This window comes from Typopeltis vanoorti, chromosome 2 (assembly GCF_054136105.1).
Source record: "Typopeltis vanoorti isolate ZY-2024b chromosome 2, IOZ_Tvanoo_1.0, whole genome shotgun sequence".
NCBI lineage: Eukaryota > Metazoa > Arthropoda > Arachnida > Uropygi > Thelyphonidae > Typopeltis > Typopeltis vanoorti.
This window is the reverse complement of record NC_143550.1, coordinates 19,357,889-19,379,276: the sequence shown is the minus strand read 5'-3', so window position 1 is coordinate 19,379,276 and position 21,388 is coordinate 19,357,889. Positions and strand designations below refer to the sequence as shown.

At 35.3% G+C, this 21,388-nt stretch overlaps 1 protein-coding gene across 1 annotated transcript in view; it reads left to right on the top strand.

Annotated features, from left to right (window-relative positions):
• The window catches only part of LOC150108860 (calcium-transporting ATPase sarcoplasmic/endoplasmic reticulum type-like), a 263,322-nt gene that overhangs the window by 62,481 nt on the left and 179,453 nt on the right, over positions 1-21,388 (top strand). The window contains exons 4-5 of the mRNA XM_090410430.1: positions 2,846-2,928; positions 19,960-20,073. Coding sequence (XP_090266556.1) covers positions 2,846-2,928; positions 19,960-20,073 — 197 coding nt within the window. The remainder of the gene's footprint in view (positions 1-2,845; positions 2,929-19,959; positions 20,074-21,388) is intronic.

Genomic DNA, 21,388 nt, shown 5'->3' with positions numbered 1-21,388 from the left:
CTTGGATTCTGATCATAGCAGTAGCCAGTTTGTTCACAGTAGCAAAGATGACAAGAACAGGATATTTGATAAACACCATGCTAGGATACAGGTGATGATGTATCTTTGATAGGCAGTAAGAAAAATGACTATTTCCAGGTTGGTTCGAAGGTGATTTACAGATTATATCTGCAAAAGGTCCTTGCTGTTTATTCAGAATGTTCCTTTATGCAGATTCTTTTAACATCAGATTGCAATCTGGGAGAGAGATGATAATTATCAAATATTTTCTGTATCAAGCTCTCGTATCCATTAAGTAATAGAGTAAATTTTATTTTATTTAATTCTTCTAATAGAAGAGACTCAGAAGAACAATTTGTGCATGCTCAGTGCACAAAGCTATTGATAATACCTACTTTTCGTGAAGGATGGTGATGTGTAGATATGTAGATATGGCTTCCTGTAAACAGAAAATTCAATACTACTAACAGAGTTATGATTTATTAAGGTATCCAAAAAGGAGAGACTGTTGTTAGATAAACTTTCATTAGTGAACTTGATGAATATAAGGAGTTAATTTAACCAAAAATTGAAGTACTGTTTCATCGTGAGACTAGATTGCAAAAACATCACCCACAAAATGTAGCCAAATGTGAAGTTGAGGAGAAATGGTGTTAGAAATCCGATCCTCTAAATGCTCCATAAAATAATCAGCCAAAACAGGTGATATAGGACTACCCATTGTAGTCCCTTCAGTCTGCTGAAATTATTTACTACACCAAGTAAAATAACCGGAATTATGTAATCTGATGATGTCAGCAGGGAAATCTGCTTGCGAAAGGTGTAGCGAGTCTCTTGAAGTGGTATTCGTGTAAACAGTGAAACTACATAAAAGTAAACCATCGTTTCAGATCTTGAAGATGATCTTTAATTTTTTCTTTTGAAGTCAAAACTGTTTTTGATATAAGAGGTTGTTTTTTCCAGTAAAGTTTCATAGAAGTCTTGAAAGATATTTAGCTAGATAATAAGTAAAAGATCCTTTGAAATAACCAGTTGGACATAATGGATAATGAGATTTATGCATTTCTCCCTGAATGAAGCTCATGACATATTGAGGGAAATATATAGGAGTAATAAATTTTATTTATTTAGTTTTCTCTTTCATGTGTGAAGCCATTGTTTAAAACATTATACTATCTGTAATGCACATGTCTCTATTAAACATCTAGCAACAGTCCCACATCCTCAAGAAATGCCTCAAACCAACCAAATCTGTGTTTGTTTAGGGATGGATTTCATGTCAAAGCTTTATAAAGATGAATAATAATCTTCTTATTTCTTCTTGTTAGTGTTAAGGTTGGAATGATCCTGTAAGCTATTTTTCCTAGTTTTGTGATATATTTGAACTCTGTCCACCATTACTCCTAAATTCTTAGCCTCACCAAGTTTTTGCAGTGTAGTTCTATTCATGTAATATTCAGCCTGTAGTTTTTTTATTCCAAACACTTTCACATTAAACTGTAGCCATTATACTTTGCCCAAAATGCCAGTCTCTTTGGGTTGGATCTTTACATCACATTTATTAATTATTGCTCTCCCCATCTTAGCATCGTTAGCAGTCAACTGATATTCATACTACATACAAGTAAGCTAAGTTGGGAGTCACAAAAGGTTATAGGTTACCCACCCTCATCTAAATCATTTTGTAATTCTTTAATAAAATTTGCAAGATCTTTTGTTAATTGCAACTGCATTATTTTTTGGTTGCCAATGCTTGTGCTTATTTTTAAGCATGTTTACTAACCAAACAAGTTTTTATAAGTTGGAAATGTTCTCGGGGGAAACAGAAAGAAAGAAAGTAATGTATTGCTGATACACAAAAAAGTATTGTTAGAGAAATCTATCAAGTGAATTAAAAAAAACATTTTACTTGTTTTTCAAATAATCAAAAATGTGATTTTTAAGAGCTTTGTTTCAATCATTGAAAAGGACTTTATTTTCATTTGAAAAGTTTATTTGCATTTCTGAATTGACAAGTGAAAAAAAAAATTTAATTTCAACTTGAATCATCTCTCACTCTCTCTCCTACCTACTTATGTGTGACTTTAAATTTTTCAGGAAATGACAGCGTATACTAAAATATTAATTAAAAAACTTGAATCAATACCTTCCTATATTTTGGCAATGCTACATTGTCAGCTCCTGGGAACATAAATCTATGTGCACATGTCTCAGTCTGATCTTTGGATACACTTGGATGGACCCTGTCACTAACTCTGCTATGCTAAATCTGACTAAGAAGAACCACTTGTCAATATAGTCAAAAAAAACTACAAATCTGATGGCTTGGGCATCAACTCAGACATCCTGAAGTCTCACCGTTTTTGGAATCCCTCATCCTGTACAAACCAGAAAATGGCAATCGCATGATAGGAAGACCATGCAAACAATTTTGGCAATATATATGTGAAACCATCCATAGGCTAAACTGCTCAAATAGAGAGACTTAGAAGACCATAATTTGCAATATTTAATTTTTAATATAAATCTCTTTTCCTTTTTCACATTGTATCATATTGTGAATAAACTATGATGATGATGATGTAACCAACATAAGTTTATCTACAAGACTTACTTATGTGACTTAAGTCATTAACTTGACTTATATTATGACTGCAGCCATCAGAATTGATATGTATTGATAGTTAAAATCTATTAAAAATACTTCTCATATAAACAGATTCCTTTTAAATTTAGCAATAACCTCTTCAAGTCTATAATGAATCTTATTATTGTAATTGTTCTGTCAGCTCTAGATACAAACAACCAAAATTGCCTAAAATCATTCTATTTATTTTGTTAACAGCAAAACCACTCTGGCAGCTAATCCTTGAACAGTTTGATGATCTTTTGGTAAAAATTTTATTACTTGCAGCTATCATATCATTTGTAAGTATTTTTTTTTATTATTATAGTAGCATAGCATCATATTGCCACTATACAGAAAAAAGAATTCTTTTCTTAGCATGAAATTTCTATGTGAATATACATTAGAATTCTATTTACTATTTGTCATTTATTAACACATTCATGCTGGATTACATGTTGTTATTACATTGCTGCATTGATTAGATGAATAATTGGCTAAGTAACCCAGTTTTCAGACTTTTTGAAGAGATACCTCCCCATCTTTTTTTTCTAAAAAAAAATTCTTGTGCCTCCCTTACACTTTTTATAAAAGAATATTGACCTATAGTTTTCTTGGCATGTATTTTATTTTAGTAAAACTATGACATTTTTACAGTAGTTTTTTGATAGTACACAATTATACTTTGTGTATAATAATTGTATAACAATTATACAATTATTATACACAATTAGTCATTGTCCTTCTCATTATTGCAGCAATCCTCTGTGTTACCTTCACCACCTTTGCAATATTTCCCCTAAATTTCATGTTTCTATCAATCATCAACCCCCAGATCTCTAGTCTCCCCTACATCCTCCATATAGCTCTCAAATAGAGTATACAGCGTCCCATCGATGTGTCCCAAACCTCAAGACCTTACATTTTGCTGCATTAAACAGATACTCCCATTCATTTGTCCATCTGTCTAGCTTATTCAAATCCTCTTGCAGGACTACCACATCTGCACTATTAGTAAGAACCCTCTGCCTCCTTGAAACTACCCTACCATCCACAACTCTCTGATACCTATCGGACAGCCAATCCTGAATCCAGTTGACCAACATGACATCCAAACCCATGTGCTGCAACTTAAATATCAGCTTATCATGTGGCACCCTGTCAAATGCCTTCGCTAAATCCAAGAAAATGGCAGTATATGCCTTTCCCTCATCTGCTCTTGTAACTTTTTTATAAAAGGCTAGCATATTACTAAAACAAGAGCGCCCCTTCGCAAATCCATGTTGACTCTCACAGATAACATTACCCTCATCTGTCCAATGCTGTATATGGTCCCTCACTACTTTTTCCAAGATCTTAACAACTACTGATGACTCACAAACTGGCCTATAATTAGACACTTCTAGTCTGCTACTGCCCTTATGCAATGGCACTATTTTGCCTTCCTTCCATTCTCTGGGCATCTTTCCCATTGCCAGACTTTCGTTGAAAAGCCAGGACAAAGGAGCTGTCAGTTCTTTAGCACATTCTCTCAAAACTCGTGAAATACCATCCAGTCCCACAGCTTTACTTACATGTAGAGTACTCAGTATTTGGAACACGCTCTCCTCCTGCACCTCTAAACCTCGAACCTGCCTTACCCCTCTAGTATTAAAATTTGCTCTTCCAGGATGAAATACTCCAATAAAGTGTTCATTGAACAATTCCACTATGTCCTCTGCATCAGTCATCTATTCCCATTTTTATCCTTACCATACTATTCACTCTCCTGGCCTGTGTCTTATATTCTTCATGCATCTGCCCCACCATACACAACTCTCTGAAACCTATCGGACAGCCATCTCCTTATATCTCTTCCATAGCCTTTTTTTGAATGCAGTTCCTTTTTAATATTGTTTGTCATCCACTTTACACCAAATTGTGTCCTCTTCTTCACTTGTGTAATACATTTACTATTACACAAGTGAAGAAGAGGCTTACTATTGCTGCTAACAAATATTCCTTCACAATTTCCAAACAATAATGATATCCCTACCTTCCATTTCCTCCCTCCATGAAACTTCCCCAAGCTGACATCTAAGACTATTATAATGACCTGCCTTATAATTCCAGATACGTTACCTTCTCTTTGATACTCCTGCATATCTATTCATCTTCCAGGTCAAAACCATATGGTCACTCTCCAACTGGTGGAAGAGATGTCATCTCATATCAACTCTTCTGATGCTATGACCAAATCCAAAACTCTTGTTCCCTCTACATATGTAGAGGGAACAAGAGTTTTGCCTAAGGCATTTGTCCCTCAAGGATTCTAGAAATTCCATTCCCTTATTGCTACATGCATCTTCCTCTCCCCAATTTATACTGCTGTAGTTAAAATCTCCCATAAGCTTCATATTGTGATAATGTTTTCTTTCTTAAAGATAGTAGCTGTTGTCTACTTTTGTCAAAATAGGAAAATTAATTGTTTGCTCATTAGTTAGAAATCGCCATGCTGGTTCCTCTTTTTCACTCTGCACTCAGCTCTTGTAACTTTTTTACATAATGCATATACAAGCAGGACTGTCATAACCCACTAAGCATCTAAAGCAGTCCCTAGGAGCAGGCTTGGAGGGTGGCAAAATCCAACAGAATTGTAGCTCAATTATTTAAAAAAAAAAAAAAAAAAAAAAAAAAAAAAAAAAAAAAAAAAAAAAACCACTTTAAAAAAATTACAAATTTTTTGAATTTAGTGCCTGTATATATACCTTAACAACAGTCCTGCATCCAAGTCTTATTTCAATAATTTAGCCAATTATCCTTTTCACAGAAGCCCTGCTGCCATTCTTGCCATGGGCATTTGGATGGGGATCCTTATGGTGTATATGCATTGCTTTTGTAAGATAAATGGTCTTCGATGGCCTAGTTAAGATCATTTTGCTAATGGGTTCCATTTCAAGTAAGTGGTGTCACAATATGTCCCTTTCTCCCGTGATTTTGGGATGGAATCCAAAGCTTGTTATATATCACTGAGTGCATGCCACTCTGGCTCAGAATCCTTTAATTCTGGTATGAAACCTTCATTTTCAGATTTATTAGGAACCATTACAAGGTCCAAGACATGTCAAAAAGTGGGGGACATATCAACCAACATGAACAAGAAATAGAAACAACAGAAACATGTTTGCAAAATGTTATGTTACTTCCATGAATTTATGGCTTTCAAAACATTAATATTTTTAATTATTCATTCTACTGGCAACCATCTAATCTACAAATTGGCTCCTTTCTTTAACTAAAAGGTTTGGAAGAGTAAGCATTTTCCAAAATTCATTGAAAAATCTCCATTTAGGTGATTTCTTAGGCAAAACAGCATCTAAAAAACCCGCTTCAGAACAACTCCTTCATGCGACATCTATTTTGAAGAATGCCAATTACAGTTACATTTTTCATGATGGAAAATGAAAAATTGACTGGAACACAGAATTTGACCATATTAGTCATTACATCCCTATCGTTGAAGCAGAAAATCATATGATAGAGGGTATAATATGAAATACCCAAAATATTCCATTGGTTTTTGTCTTATTCTATATCATTATGCAATGCACAATACAGCAGCAGAGTAAGCTGAAAACAAATCTCCAAGTATCCATTAGATACCCTTCCATAAGGAACTTAATGATTGCTTTCAAACATGCTCATGATTAAGCACAGTACATCCACTATCAGAACCAAAATAGCTCCTGAATCTAATTTGGATCTTCTATATCCAAATCAACCACTACCAAAGTGGTCTGGGACAAAATTCAGAAAATGAAGGGCAGATATGCCAATCAACTATTTTTGATCCTGGAATACAATGAATGCACATTTGCTTACCCAAAATATCTGAAAATTAAAAATTTCCAGATACATTCAGGAAAAGGTTTGCAAAATGTCGCCATGTTACTTCCATGAATTTATGGCTTTAAAAAGCAAAACAGAAAAACATCATTCTTTTCTCATCAAATTATCCGGAACTCTACGAGAGGCTGTTCAAGAAACAACTAAAAGCTTCTTAGCATTAATGTTGACCAAATGCTAAACCAGATAGCATCCACCATGAGATGGTCAAATATCTATCACCATCTTCCATGATTTTACAGTACAATCAGTGAGACTGAATTTCTGGAAATGGAATTGGTAATTTTTTCCAGAGCACGATAAATTAAAAATGCGAATAAATTATATTCTTGTCATCATAATCATCATCTAATTCCTGACATATACTCTCAAGGGGTGTACAGGATATGATAGTACTACATGAAAAATTTACATTGTTACTAACTTCCTATCTACAATTTTTCTCCAAATCAGTCTGTTACTTGTCAAGACTCCAATATTATCAGATCTTATATTCTATCGTCTAAAGCACGTTGTACCGTATCAATCCATATACATCTTGGTCTTCCTCTGGGTCGTTTTCCTGCTAACTTGGCAGAGAACACTTGTTTTGCTAATCTTTCCTTGCCCATTCTGTTTAAGTGACCATACCACCTGAGATTAGCTCTGATAACACATTCCTGGATGCCAACAATGTCAAGTTCTTTCCTAATATCCTCATTTTTAATATGATATTGCCATTGATGCCATCTGTTCACGCCTCTAATTTTTCTCAGGACTCTCATATCTGCGGTCTCTAGTCTTTGGTCAAATGTTTTACTTTTGACCCAGCTCTCAGTCCCATCAGATAAAACTGGTTTGAACACTGTCTTGTATACAGCTAATTTAGTGTTCCGACTAATTTCTCTCTATATTCCATATGAATTTATTCAGTTGACTTCTCACCATACCAGTTTTGTTGATTCTGTTGTCTATTTTCATTTTTAATATACCATCTTCAGTAAAAATAGCTGAAATGTTTTATTTGTTCCACAGGTTCCCTTTCACAACACAGTTGATATTTTCAACAATTCTACCTATTTTCATTGTCTTTGTCTTTTTAATGCTGACCTTCATACCATATCTATTACAACAGTTATTCAATTTAGTCAGGGAATCTTGCGAACTTGTAGTGGATTTATTTAGAAGTATAACATTGTCCGCATAAAGCAAAGAGCTGACATTAACATCTCCAATTTTGATATCGTGTTTAATACCACTTTCCTTCATAATTTGATCCATATAGATAATGAATAACAAAGGGGATAATGTACATCCTTGTCTCACACCAGATTTAACATTAAACCATCTTCCTGTACTTCCTTCAATTCTAACTGCCGACTTACAACTCAAATACAGACTAAGTATTGCTTGATATAATGCCCCATTGACATCATAACTGTAGCGCATTGAATAGCCTCTCTCTCTTGGCACCTTGTCTTATGCCTTTTCCAAATCGACAAAACTTAAATACATAAATACTCTGTTATATTCCCATGCTTTCTCGACTATTTGTCGTAAAGTGAAGATCTAATCCTGACAGCCTCTATTTGGCCTGAATCCAGCTTGTTCTTCACCAAGCTTTTCTTCCACAATTCTTCTCAACCGTTTCTCAAGTATACTTGCATAGATCTTGCCATGAACACTCAGTAGGGAAATACCTCTGTAATTCTCACATTCAGTTTGATTTCCAATTTTATATATGGGTACTATGAGAGCTCTACTCCAATCATCAGGCTTTCTGAACTATGCAGTGCAGCCACTGTAAGACTTTTATACCACCATACTTCAACATTTATGGTCAAATATCATCTACTCCTGATGCCTTTCCAAATTTCATGCCTTTGATGGCTTTTTCTACTTCAAGTATGGATATGTATTCTCGACTGTATGCCTGTTGAGTGTTTTTTTACCACTGTGCTATCACAGCTTGTTTCATTTAGCAATTTTTCAAAGTAATTACTCCATACTTCAAGGATATCTTTTTCTCCTGTTTTCATGTCACCTTTATCATCTCTAACTCCTTTTACAGCACTCTTTCCTCCATTCCTAAGCTTCTTCAACAGCCTCCTTAATATTTTGCCACCTTCTTGATATTTATTTTCTATATTCTTGCCAAAGTCCTCCCATGACTTTTGTTTAGCTAGTTTTACACAGTGTTTTGCCTTCTTACATTTGTCTCTGTATTCTGTAAGAGCACAAGCTGACTTATTTGTCAGGAACTTTTGTTATGCTTTCTTCTTTTCCTTCACTGCCTCTTTAACTTCCTGTGTCCACCATTGAGTTCTGATTTTTCTATCCTTGCAGACAACCTCACCACATGCCTCTCTGGCTGAATCGAACAGGATTTTCTTTGAGGCTTGCCACTGAATTTCCAAGGTTTAGTTCCTGTTCTCAAACTCTTTCATTTTTTTTTTTTTTCAATATTCTTTGTGTATTTTAGTCTACAATTCACATCTGAGAGCTGTTCAACTTTTATTCGCTTTAAAACTTTCTTACATGTTATTCTTTTCAATATGAAATTCAGTTTTATCCTGCTCAAGACTAAATAGTAATCGCTTCCAATTTCAAATCCTCTTTACACTCTGGTGTCCCGCACCAGGGAGAAAACATCACTTTCAACAATAACATAATCAATGAGACTTTTCTTATTCCTTTCCTCTTCTCTCCATGTGAATTTGTGCACATTTTTATGTTGGAACATGATATGTTCTGAGCAGAAATCTAACAGATATTTGCCATTATTATTATTTTTGCTCTTTTCTCCAAATTTTCCCCAAATATTTGTGTATGTGTGATAATCATTTCCTAGTCTGCTATTTAGATCACCAACAAGGACCAACTTTTCCTTTTTCATTGTCAGTTGCTTTTTCTAAAGCCTCAAAAAATTCCTCCACTACTACCTTAGTAGAACCTTCTGTGGGACCATAGGCACCAATAAGTCTCATTGTCCAATTCCCCATTCTCATATTTTCCCACATTACTCTACTTGAGACTGCCTGCCATTCAAGAAGATAAGCCTCGTATTTTGTGTTGATTACTGTGGCTACTCCTTCTTTTCCTTGATTGTCATTGCCTGCATATAACAATTTGTATTTATTGCTCAGAAAGATCTCACCAGTTTTTGTCTTTTTTGTTTCAGTCACCCCTGTTATGTCGATTTGGTACTTATCTAATTCCTCAGCTAGCTCCATTTCTTTGCCATTCAGGCTTCTTATGTTGATAGTACCGATCTTTAACTCTGGTGATGTTGAGTTGGGGTGTGTTTTCAGATTTGTTCCAGTAGCTGACTTTTTGCTGTTCACCTTGGTTCCCTGGCGTAAACAAGAGGTACCTTGTTTAACCGGGCGACGCCCCAGCCGGCATGAAATTTTGTCATGTTGTACTATCATTTTGTATTTTGGTTTAACCAATAAGAATACAATTTGGTCGTCTAAATCCCAAATTGCCAGCCCATCCTCGTTCATTCAGTATCCAGGTAGATACCCAACAGGGTGCACCACGAGGTGAGGATTGGACATTAGGTCAGAAGCCCTGGTCGGTTCTCTGCATTCCTTTAAAGGCTATGTGGAGGTCTCTTCTCAGTTATACAGCTTTGACCCTTAAGCACCCCATTTTATGGGATACTAAGGCATTAATGTGACATCACTATCCTCTATAGAGAAGTAGCCTAGTCGTGAAGACACTTCATGCACAAACTTGGTTTGCTTATGTGTAGATAAAGGAGTAAACATGAATATAATTTCTTGGGATTTTTAATTTAATTTATAACTAAGTGAAAAATTTTCTACAGCCTGATAAAGGATTCAGATATTCCAATAAATTTATAATCCTGATCAGCTGCTTGTGCAAGATGCTGAGAAAAAATAGTTACCTTTAATTTTTAATGATTTCTAGCAAATACCAACTTTTTTTGTAACTCTTCCTGAAAAATATTAGAACTGGAAGCATTCATTAGAAATTATTATTATTAAGAGAGAGACCTCCATGGAGTCAGGAACTCATCAAGGGAGGCCATGCTATTTGTACAGCTATCATACCTATTCTTGATTTCTTTCAAGCTGCACACACAAAATCCAATGGCAGTCCGTTCCAATTGCACACCACTCTGTGAGAGAAAAATCTAGCCTTCACCCCCTTCTTGAAAGCATTCATTCCCAACTTCTGAGGATGCCCTTGCTTTCTTTCTCCACCCTCCATAAAATGAAAAATTCCATCTACTAAAATTCTGTAAGAACCTTTCAGAATCACCATGAAGACTAGACCTGCAAGAAAAGTCCACATGAGGTCTTATCAAGGCCTTGTAAAGAGGTAAAATAACTTCTGCAAGTTCTGCAAATAAACTTCAGGTGGTCATAATTTCCTTCTTTGTAGTTCATCATGTAACCTTTTCTGAAAGGAACATTCATAAACTTTTTACTTCCGAAGCGAGTACTACATGATCACTGTCACCTACTGTAGGCAGAATAGTTAAGTCTTAAACTGAAATCCTCTCTGACACTATAATCAAATCTAACACGCTTTGATCAGTTCTTTCTGTCTCATGCTGCTTGAGGAAGTTGTCTCATAACAGCTCAGTGCAAATTCAGATTCATTCTTCTCATGTGATTTCACAACTACCCAAATCAATGTTTAAATAATTAAAGTCCTCCAGTATGATTACTCTTTTTATACCTATCATCTTTATTTGATGGATCAGTTGCTAATGGATCATCATTAGCATCTGATCCATTAGCTCTGTAACAACACCCCAATATATATTTGATCTTGTTAGACTCTACGTCACAACAAAGGGCTTCAAACTCGCTGCCACATGAAAAACTTACTAGTATTGCAGTCATGGGTCTCAACTGGATTCAAGTCATTAGCAGCATACTCTTTCCTCTCATATCCTTTCTAAAAAAATACTATACTCTCTGCCCTCAATACCAGTTATTGAGTTGCTAAAATATGACCTTTCCTTAGTAAACTCTCACTAAATTCATAAAATTCTTCCCAGGTCTCACTAATGCCTAAGTATGATACTCCTAGTATTCGTGTACAGACATAAGTTACCTTCATGCTTTTTTTTTAATACTGCGTGACATAGTCTGCATGACAGTTTGACAACTTGCAGATCTCTGCTGTTATCTAGTTCCTTGCAGACATCTTTACGGTTAGAGGGCAGATGGTCCAAAATTTTTTGTCCTTTTATAAGTTTGTCCAAGAGAACACTCATCCGGTCGGACATTTCATCCAATCTCAATTTGTCCCATCGGTCATTTTGTCCAACCTCAGTTTGTCCTATATATCACTATGTCCAACCTAGATTTTTCCACTCAGCAGTGATTCTGAGCCACTTGTTTTAATTTGTACAAATTTCTACATGATATGTATGTGAGCATTTAATTATAACAAATCAAATAAGGAAACAACAGAATTAATTCGGAAATTGATGTGAAATGGTATGTGAAAACGAGATAATGGATTTTGAAATCTGCGGAGTTTGGAGAATTTAGTCTTTTCATTGACTTCCTCAGCTGGGTTCACCTTCAAACTATAAGTGATTGACCGCAGGTACGTGTTGAGTCTGTTTTCAGCCTTGTACTGAGGATATTGCTGTACTAGGGAGAAAATGCATTCTTGGTTATGTAGGTACCGGCTATTCACAGGAGCCCTGATGTTTCTTTGAGTTCCAAGAAGGTGTGTTATATCTTGTTCATTCGGCCTCTGTTCCTCCTTCAGGGAATTGATGAACCACCAAAGTGATGGATAGTATGCCGCCATCAACTTTTGGAATTTGTTATGCCAACCTTTTACAGAATTGTTGGTTCTCTGTGTCCCATTCGTGACCAAATCATGGATGTTCCATACCTCGGGTGGAAAGCGAGGGTTTCTTTCCTCCCCCCACGCCCTCTGTTGTAAACACGTTCAACATACTCTATACTCTATCCTTCTAGGTCTTCAGAAATGCTCTCTGCAATGTAGTCAAATATCTAGAGTACGTTGTCAATCGGCACGAATAGCAAGCTGAACAGCATTGATGCTTCTTCACATATAGGGCTTCCTGCAACTTTATACTGCTGTCACAGACCCTATGTCGCCAAAGGACCTGAGAAAAGTGAAATAGACAACACTTTATATTTGCATTGGGAAATATCTCCCATGCAACATTCATATTCGCTAGCTCGAAATCCATCATAACAGTATGTGGATTCACAATATTTCCTGCTTGTTTTGCAGTGTTGACAACATGCTGGTATATTGACCGATATGTAGTCTCAGTTTTTGCAGGAGTTAGAGCATACACCAGAGGCATGACATGCTCTGGAAATATTCCATGCATAGTAACCAACTGAGCAAATTGTGAGGGCATAGTTTTAAATATGCCATCCAAGAAGATAATGTCACTTGCTCCAAGTAATCTTAGGTTCTCCGTTGTGGCAAAAACAAGAAGACGATCCTCATCCTGTACACCAGAATCATAAAAAAGAAATCTGTCATGATTTAACGTTACTTGATATTCTTCCGGGGGTATTTAAGGGTCAAAGCTGTATAACTGAGAGGAGACCTCTACATAGCCTTTAAAGGAATGCGGAGAACCGACCAGGGCTTCTGAACTAATGTCCAGTCCTCACCTTCTCGTGGTGCACCCTGTTGGGTATCTACTTTGATACTGAACGAACGAGGATGGGCTCGCAATTTGGAATTTAGCCGACCAAATTGTATTCTTATTGGCTTAAACCAAAATAAAAAATGATAGTACAAGATGACAAAATTTCATGCCTGTTGGGGCATCGCCCGGTTAAACAAGGCCCCTGTTGTTTTTGCCAGGGAACCAGGGCGAACAGCGAAAAGTCAGCTACTGAAACAAATCTGAAAACACACCCCAACTCAACATCACCAGAGTTAAAGATCGGTACTATCAACATAAGAAGCCTGAATGGCAAAGAAATGGAGCTAGCTGAGGAATTAGATAAGTACCAAATCGACATAATAAGGGTGACTGAAACAAAAAAGACAAAAACTAGTGAGATCTTTCTGAGCAATAAATACAATTGTTATATTCAGGCAGTGACAATCAAGGAAAAGAAGGAGTAGCCACAGTAATCAACACAAAATATGAGGCTTATCTTCTTGAATGGCAGGCAATGTGGGAAAATATGAGAATGGGGAATTGGACAATGAGACTTATTTGTGCCTATGATCCCACAGAAGGTTCTACTAAGGTAGAAGTGGAGGAACTTTTTGATGCTTTAGAAAAAACAACTGACACAATGAAAAAGGAAAAGTTGGTCATTGTTGGGGATCTAAATAGCAGAGTAGGAAATGATTATCAGACATACAAAAATATTTTGGGAAAATTTGGAGAAAAGAGCCAAGCTAATAATAATGGCCAATATCTGTTGGATTTCTGCTCAGGACATGGACAGGTTATTACTAACACCATGTTCCAACATAAATATGTGCACAAATTCACATGGAGAGAAGAGGCAAGGAATAAGAAAAGTCTCATTGACTATGTTATTGTTGATAGTGATGTTTTCTCTTTGGTGCAGGACACCAGAATGTACAGAGGATTTGAAATTGGAAGCGATCACTATTTAGTCTTGAGCAGGATGAAACTGAATTTCATATTGAAAAGAATAACATGTAAGAAAGTTTTTTGGCGAATCAAAGTTGAGCAGCTCTCAGATGTGAACTGTAGACTAAAATACACAAAGATTATTGAAGAAAAAATGAAAAAGTTTGAGAACAGGAATCAAACCTTAGAGATTCAGTGGCAAGCCTTGAAGAAAGACCTGATTGACTCAGCTAGAGAGGCATGTGGTGAAGTTGTCTGCAAGGATAGAAAAATTAGAACTCCATGGTCGACACAGGAAGTTAAGGAGGCAGTAAAGGAAAAGAAGAAAGTATATCAAAAGTTCCATGCAATTATGGCAAATAAGTCAGCTTGTGCTCTTAGAGAATACAGATACAAATGCAAGAATACTAAACACTGTGTAAAACTAGCTAAACAAAAGGCATGGGAGGACTTTGGCAAGAATATAGAAAATAAATATCAAGAAGGTGGCAGAATATTCTGGAGGTTGTTGAAGAAGCTTAGGAATGGAGGAAAGAGTGCTGTAAACGGAGTTAGAGATGATGAAGGTGACATGAAAACGGAAGAAAAAGATATCCTTGAAGTGTGGAGTAAATGCTTTGAAAAACTGCTAAATGAAACAAGCAATGATGACAGCACAGTGGTAAAAAAAACACTGACCAGGCATGCAGTCAGGAATACATATCCATACTTGAAGTAGAAAAAGCCATCAAAGGCATGAAATTTGGAAAGGCATCAGGAGTAGATGATATTCGACCAGAAATGCTGAAGTATGGTGGTATAAAAGCCTTACAGTGGCAGCACTGCATAGTTCAGAAAGCCTGGACAGAGGGACGAATTCCTGATGATTGGAGTAGAGCTCTCGTAGTACCCATATATAAAAAGGGAAATAAAACTGAATGTGAGAATTACAGAGGTATTTCCTGGCAAGATCTATGCAAGTATACTTGAGAAACGATTGAGAAGAATTGTGGAAGAAAATCTGGGTGAAGAACAAGCTGGATTCAGGCCAAATAGAGGCTGTCAGGATCAAATCTTCACCTTACAACAAATAGTCGAGAAAGCATGGGAATATAACAACGATCTGTATTTAAGTTTTGTTTATTTGGAAAAGGCATATGACAAGGTGTCGAGAGAGAAGCTATTCAATATGCTACAGTTATATGGTGTCAATGGTGATGATTGGAGGAATTCCTGATGATTGGAGTAGAGCTCTCGTAGTACCCATATATAAAAAGGGAAATAAAACTGAATGTGAGAATTACAGAGGTATTTCCTGGCAAGATCTATGCAAGTATACTTGAGAAACGATTGAGAAGAATTGTGGAAGAATGTGTCAATGGGGCATTATATCAAGCAATACTTAGTCTTTATTTGAGTTGTAAGTCAGCAGTTAGAATTGAAGGAAGTACAGGAAGATGGTTTAATGTTAAATCTGGTGTGAGACAAGGATGTACATTATCCCCTCTGTTATTCATTATCTATATGGATCACATTATGAAGGAAAGTGGTATTAAACATCATATCAAAATTGAAGATGTTAATGTCAGCTCTTTGCTTTATGCGGTTGATGTTATACTTCTAAATAAATCTGCTACAAGTCTGCAAGATTCTCTGACTAAATTGAATAACTGTTGTAATAGATATGGTATGAAGGTCAGCAATAAAATGACAAAGACAATGAAAATAGGCAGAATCATTGAAAATGTCAACTGTGTTGTGAATGGAGAACCTGTGGAACAAGTTAAACATTTCAGCTACTTAGGTACGATTTTTAGTGAAGATGGTAAATTCAGTATAGAAATAGACAAAAGAATCAGCAAAGCTGGTATGGTTGGAAGGCAATTGAATAAATTCATATAGAATAAGAGAGAAATTAGTCGGAACACTAAATTAGCTGTATACAAGACAATGTTCAAACCAGTTTTAACTTATGGATCTGAGAGCTGGGTCAGAAGTAAAACACTTGACCAAAGACTAGAGACCGCAGATATTAGGAAACAACTCGACATTGTCAGCATCCAGGAATGCATTAGCAGATCTAATCTCAGGTGGTATGGTCACTTAAATAGAATGGGAGAGAAAAGATTAGCAAAAGAAGTGTTCTCTGCCAGGTTGCAGGAAAACGACCCAGAGGAAGACCAAGATATAGGTGGATTGATACAGTACAAAGTGCCTTAGACGATAGAAATATAAGATCTGATAATGTTTGGAGTCTTGGCAAGTAACGGACTGATTTGGAGGAAAATTGTAGATAGGAAGTTAGTAATGGTGTAATTTTTTCATGTGGTACTATCATATCCTGTATATGATATGATATGCTATGATATGATATATATGATATGCAGGAATTTGATGATGATATTCTTCCGGTATCTCATCGCCAACCAAACTTGCGAGAGTTGTGCTTTCAGGGCATTTCGTCCAGTTATTTTCATTTGGATGAAATAGAATTGGACGAATAAGATTGTATGAAATGTCCTACTGGACGAGAAAAGTAATGGACGAGATTTTGATTGGACGAAAATAATTGGATGAACTGCCCTGAAACCATCTTTACACATGCTTGATAGGTCTGAACCAGGTGAACACAGAATCATTCTCTCTTCATAATCATTTTCTTAATAATAACCATTACCATCATTAACACAGTTACCTAACATTTTTGCTCTTATACACAGATTCTCATGATTCTTTCTGTCATAATTCAAGTTCTCTGACTCTGTGACCTAACACATATCAGTTAATAATTTTTCAAGACTTCTGATATCAAACACATTCAGGTGTAGGCCATCACTCTTATACAAATCCGTTCTTCCCTCAACACTTGCTCCACACATCCAAACACTTGCATCCACTTCTACACAGCCTAAGCATCAAATTTTTTGCCATCATAGCCCTTCTTCGTAATTCATTTCCATCATGTCTAGGTAATATACTAATGACTTTCTCACTCTTCACTCCCTTCCAGCAACCTTTTATATCCTCTCTCATACTGAATTTATTGCTAGTTAAGTCATTGGTACCTACCAGAATTATGACCTCTTTTCTTTTCTGTTTTTCAATTGCTTGTGCTGTGTTTTTAATTTTTGCTCTGGGAAAACTTGATATTATAACCTGCTCATCAATGGCATGGTTTATGATAGTCGCCATACCAAATAACATCCTAATTTTTTTACAGTCAACTTTACTTATCTGATTCTGTGCTTTATTTTCTATTTTGCTGCTAAACTTTTTTTATTCTCTTGAGTTCCTCTGAATGCTGCTTGACATTCTGTAATTCCCTCACCATCTAATAATCTTCTTTAACCTAGCGATTTCAGAGGTTAAATTATTTACAGTATCATCTTTAGTGGATAAAACCTTGTTTACTACTTCACTGTACTTGTTAGCATTCTATTTCTTCTGTGTTTTTGGCACCATTCCATTTTATGGCTGTATTTAATATTACAATATCACAATACAAATGTTATAAAGACAGTAAATTCTCTAAAAACACAAAAATCTACTCTAATATATACCATAAAACACTAATTTTCTAAGGAAAAACACAATAAACCTAATAAAAATCGCCAATTTTACATTAGTACTAAATACACCTACTACTACTCACGATATAACCTTGAACCTAGGATCTGCTTTTAATAGAGACTTGGGATCACTTTTCTTTGCTATAGAATTGCATACCACACAACTTGGAGGTCTGGTATATGGAAAGATTTAAATTCTTTTGGAATTTAAATCTGTAAAATTAATTTTTTTTTTTTAAAATTCTGACCAGAGCAGACTTGGTTGCACAACTTAGACTAGATAAAGACTATAATAAGTGAACAGTAGACATATTTTGTATTTTATCGTTCACCTCTTGTGAACGATAAAATACAAAAGATGTGTGGAGTGTTATTTGCTCCACTTGCCAAGAACTTCAGTCATGATTTGATTACAAGTCTTCAATCTGCCTCTGCCAGAGACAGTATGCTTCGATGGTTAGATCCTAAATTCAGGCAATTAGAACTGCAGTGGCACATCTTGAATATCTGTTCCTAATCCATGTCAAAGTAAACCAAGCATTGTTATTGTTTTAGCACCAGTAGCTGTATTTACACTATACAGTCAAAATAAAATTCCTGCTAGACCATTCACGTGGACAAACTTTTTTTTTCCACATTACGAAAATTTGTAAAACTGTTAAAACTTTCAAAATGATATACATTCATTTGGTAGACTTATCAAGGAACTGGCACAAGCTCTAGACATTGCAGTAGACAATACTGCATACCTAAAAATGTCTTTTCACCTTGACTCGCCTGCATTCCATCACTATAGTTTCTCATTTTTCAGTTTTAAAAAATGCTCCATTCCTCTCTCTGTCTACCAAGAGTTACATGACCAGATGGATTTAACTCATGTCTTAGTGATCTACTGTACAGAGTTAGAGAGACTCTTTATTATTGATTTATTTCTGCACCCTATTATATAAGTTGTATTTTGCACTTTAAGCATTGCATATGTGATTCGTGCCTACGGAATATAGGTCCATATGTAATTTGCTTTGCATTATAGTTATTTACAGATACTTTAATTTATTGGTAGTTTGTTTTTTTGGTAACATGCATGGATTATGTAAAAAGAAATTCAACTACACTACTTTATTAACATCACACTGCTGAAAACTTGAAAACCTTTATCTATTTACTTTAAGTGTATTCCTACACATAATATTGTGAGATGACTAAAGGTTAAATAATCAGGAAATCTTGCCCTAGAGTTCAAATATGCAACCCTTTCAGGCACTTCAAGTCTCTAATAAGTAGTGGTGGTGGTTTTTACCACTACTTATTAAAGACTGTTAATGGGTTCAGATAGGTTGTATGGATTGGTCTCCTTTCGATGAGTCTTCGGACTCCATGGAGGTTCCTGTATAATAATAATAATCTCTTTGCTGAAAAAAAAAAAAAAAAGTATTTTCCGATGATTTTATCATGACAGGATGTTAAAAATATAGTATTAGGAATAAAAGTATCATTTATGCTTCTGTACATAAAGTTGAGCTGGAGGAAAGCATCTTTAAACAGTGCTTCAAATGAATAATTTTAGGGTGCAGAAGTACTTGAAATAGATACAGATTGGTACTATATCCAGCAATGTTGTATTTAGCTCATGCTCTATTATACAAATTTAAAGGGAAAAACATCCTGTAAGTCATTTTCTTCAGAGTTGTTTAACATGATTTTTCAAAAGTTTGATAATACATAAAAATGAGGGGTCTATAATTTCATTCTTGAGCATATTGAATGCTAAGCTCAATTTTTATTTTATTTTTAAATCAACAAAACATTTATCAGTGGAAGAATTACTGCAACATATCTGTAGTAGACAAAGAGATGTGTATAGGTTGCTAAGCATTGTTATAAATATGTTTAAAGAATACAGAATTGTATGTTAAGAAAAACAGTTATAAACATTTCATCTACACACTGAGCAAATGTGACAAGATATGGTGATATTTACATAAAGAAAAAAAGGAACAGAATAAGTGTTTGTATGGATTAATTGTACAACTCTTCATTGTTATAAAAAAAACCTCTGTAAAATATTTTGCTTTATATAAATATTTAATTTTTATTAAAATTTGTTAATTGCACATTGATCATGTTCATTTGCTCAGCATATTAAGCAGTTACTTAAAGAGTTCAACATCTACAAGCATATTTATTATGGGATTTTTAGCTTATAATCTTATTTTAAAGCTTTTAGATAAATGCAATTGAATTCTGTCTTAAGCAGGATGTTGTTGCTTAATTCATTATGATAACTTGGTTTATGTCTTGATTGTTTTATTTTATAGGTATTAGCATTGTTTGAGGAACATGAAGATGAAAGTTCACAAATTACTGCCTTTGTAGAGCCATTTGTTATTCTACTTATTCTCATTGCCAATGCAATTGTTGGTGTTTGGCAAGTAAGTTCAGTATTATTTATTCAGTTTTTAATATAAGCTTTCTTTTATAGAAAGAATAGATCTCTTTTTTACTTTTTAGATGATTTACATATCCCACTTAATGCAAGGTTCACTATGCTTTATTACTATGGTAAACCCCAGTTGTCTTGTCACAGAGTCTGGCATTGGGAGTGGGAGGGGCTTATGACTGTAGATGCATGTGTTCATGGGGTTAAATACCAAACAGTTTTATCAAAAGATGTTTTATTAAAGAGTGTTCCTGGCAAGATCTATGCAAGTATACTTGAGAAACGGTTGAGAAGAATTGTGGAAGAAAAGCTTGGTGAAGAACAAGCTGGATTCAGGCCAAATAGAGGCTGTCAGGATCAGATCTTCACTTTACGACAAATAGTCGAGAAAGCATGGGAATATAACAAAGATCTGTATTTAAGTTTTGTCGATTTGGAAAAGGCATATGACAAGGTGCCAAGAGAGAAGCTATTCAATACGCTGCAGTTATATGGTGTCAATGGGGCATTATATCAAGCAATACTTAGTCTTTATTTGAGTTGTGAGTCAGCAGTTAGAATTGAAGGAAGTACAGGAAGATGGTTTAATGTTAAATCTGGTGTGAGACAAGGATGTACATTATCCCCTCTGTTATTCATTATCTATATGGATCACATTATGAAGGAATGTGGTATTAAACCTGATATCAAAATTGGAGATGTTAATGTCAGCTCTTTGCTTTATGCGGATGATGTTATACTTCTAAATAAATCCGCTACAAGTCTGCAAGATTCTCTGACTAAATTGAATAGCTGTTGTAATAGATATGGTATGAAGGTCAGCAATAAAAAGACAAAGACAATGAAAATAGGCAGAATCATTGAAAATGTCAACTGTGTTGTGAATGGAGAACCTGTGGAACAAGTAAAACATTTCAGCTACTTAGGCACAATTTTTACCGAAGATGGTAAACTAAATATAGAAATAGACAACAGAATCAGCAAAGCTGGTATCGTGGGAAGTCAATTGAATAAATTCATATGGAATAAGAAAGAAATTAGTCGCAACACTAAATTAGCTGTATACAAGACTGTGTTCAAACCAATTTTAACTTATGGATCTGAGAGCTGGGTCAGAAGTAAAACACTTGACCAAAGACTAGAGACTGCAGATATGAGAGTCCTGAGAAAGATTAGAGGCGTGAACAGATGGCATCAATGGCAATATCATATTAAAAATGAGGATATTAGGAAAGAACTTGACATTGTCAGCATCCAGGAATGCGTTAGCAGAGCTAATCTCAGATGGTATGGTCACTTAAATAGAA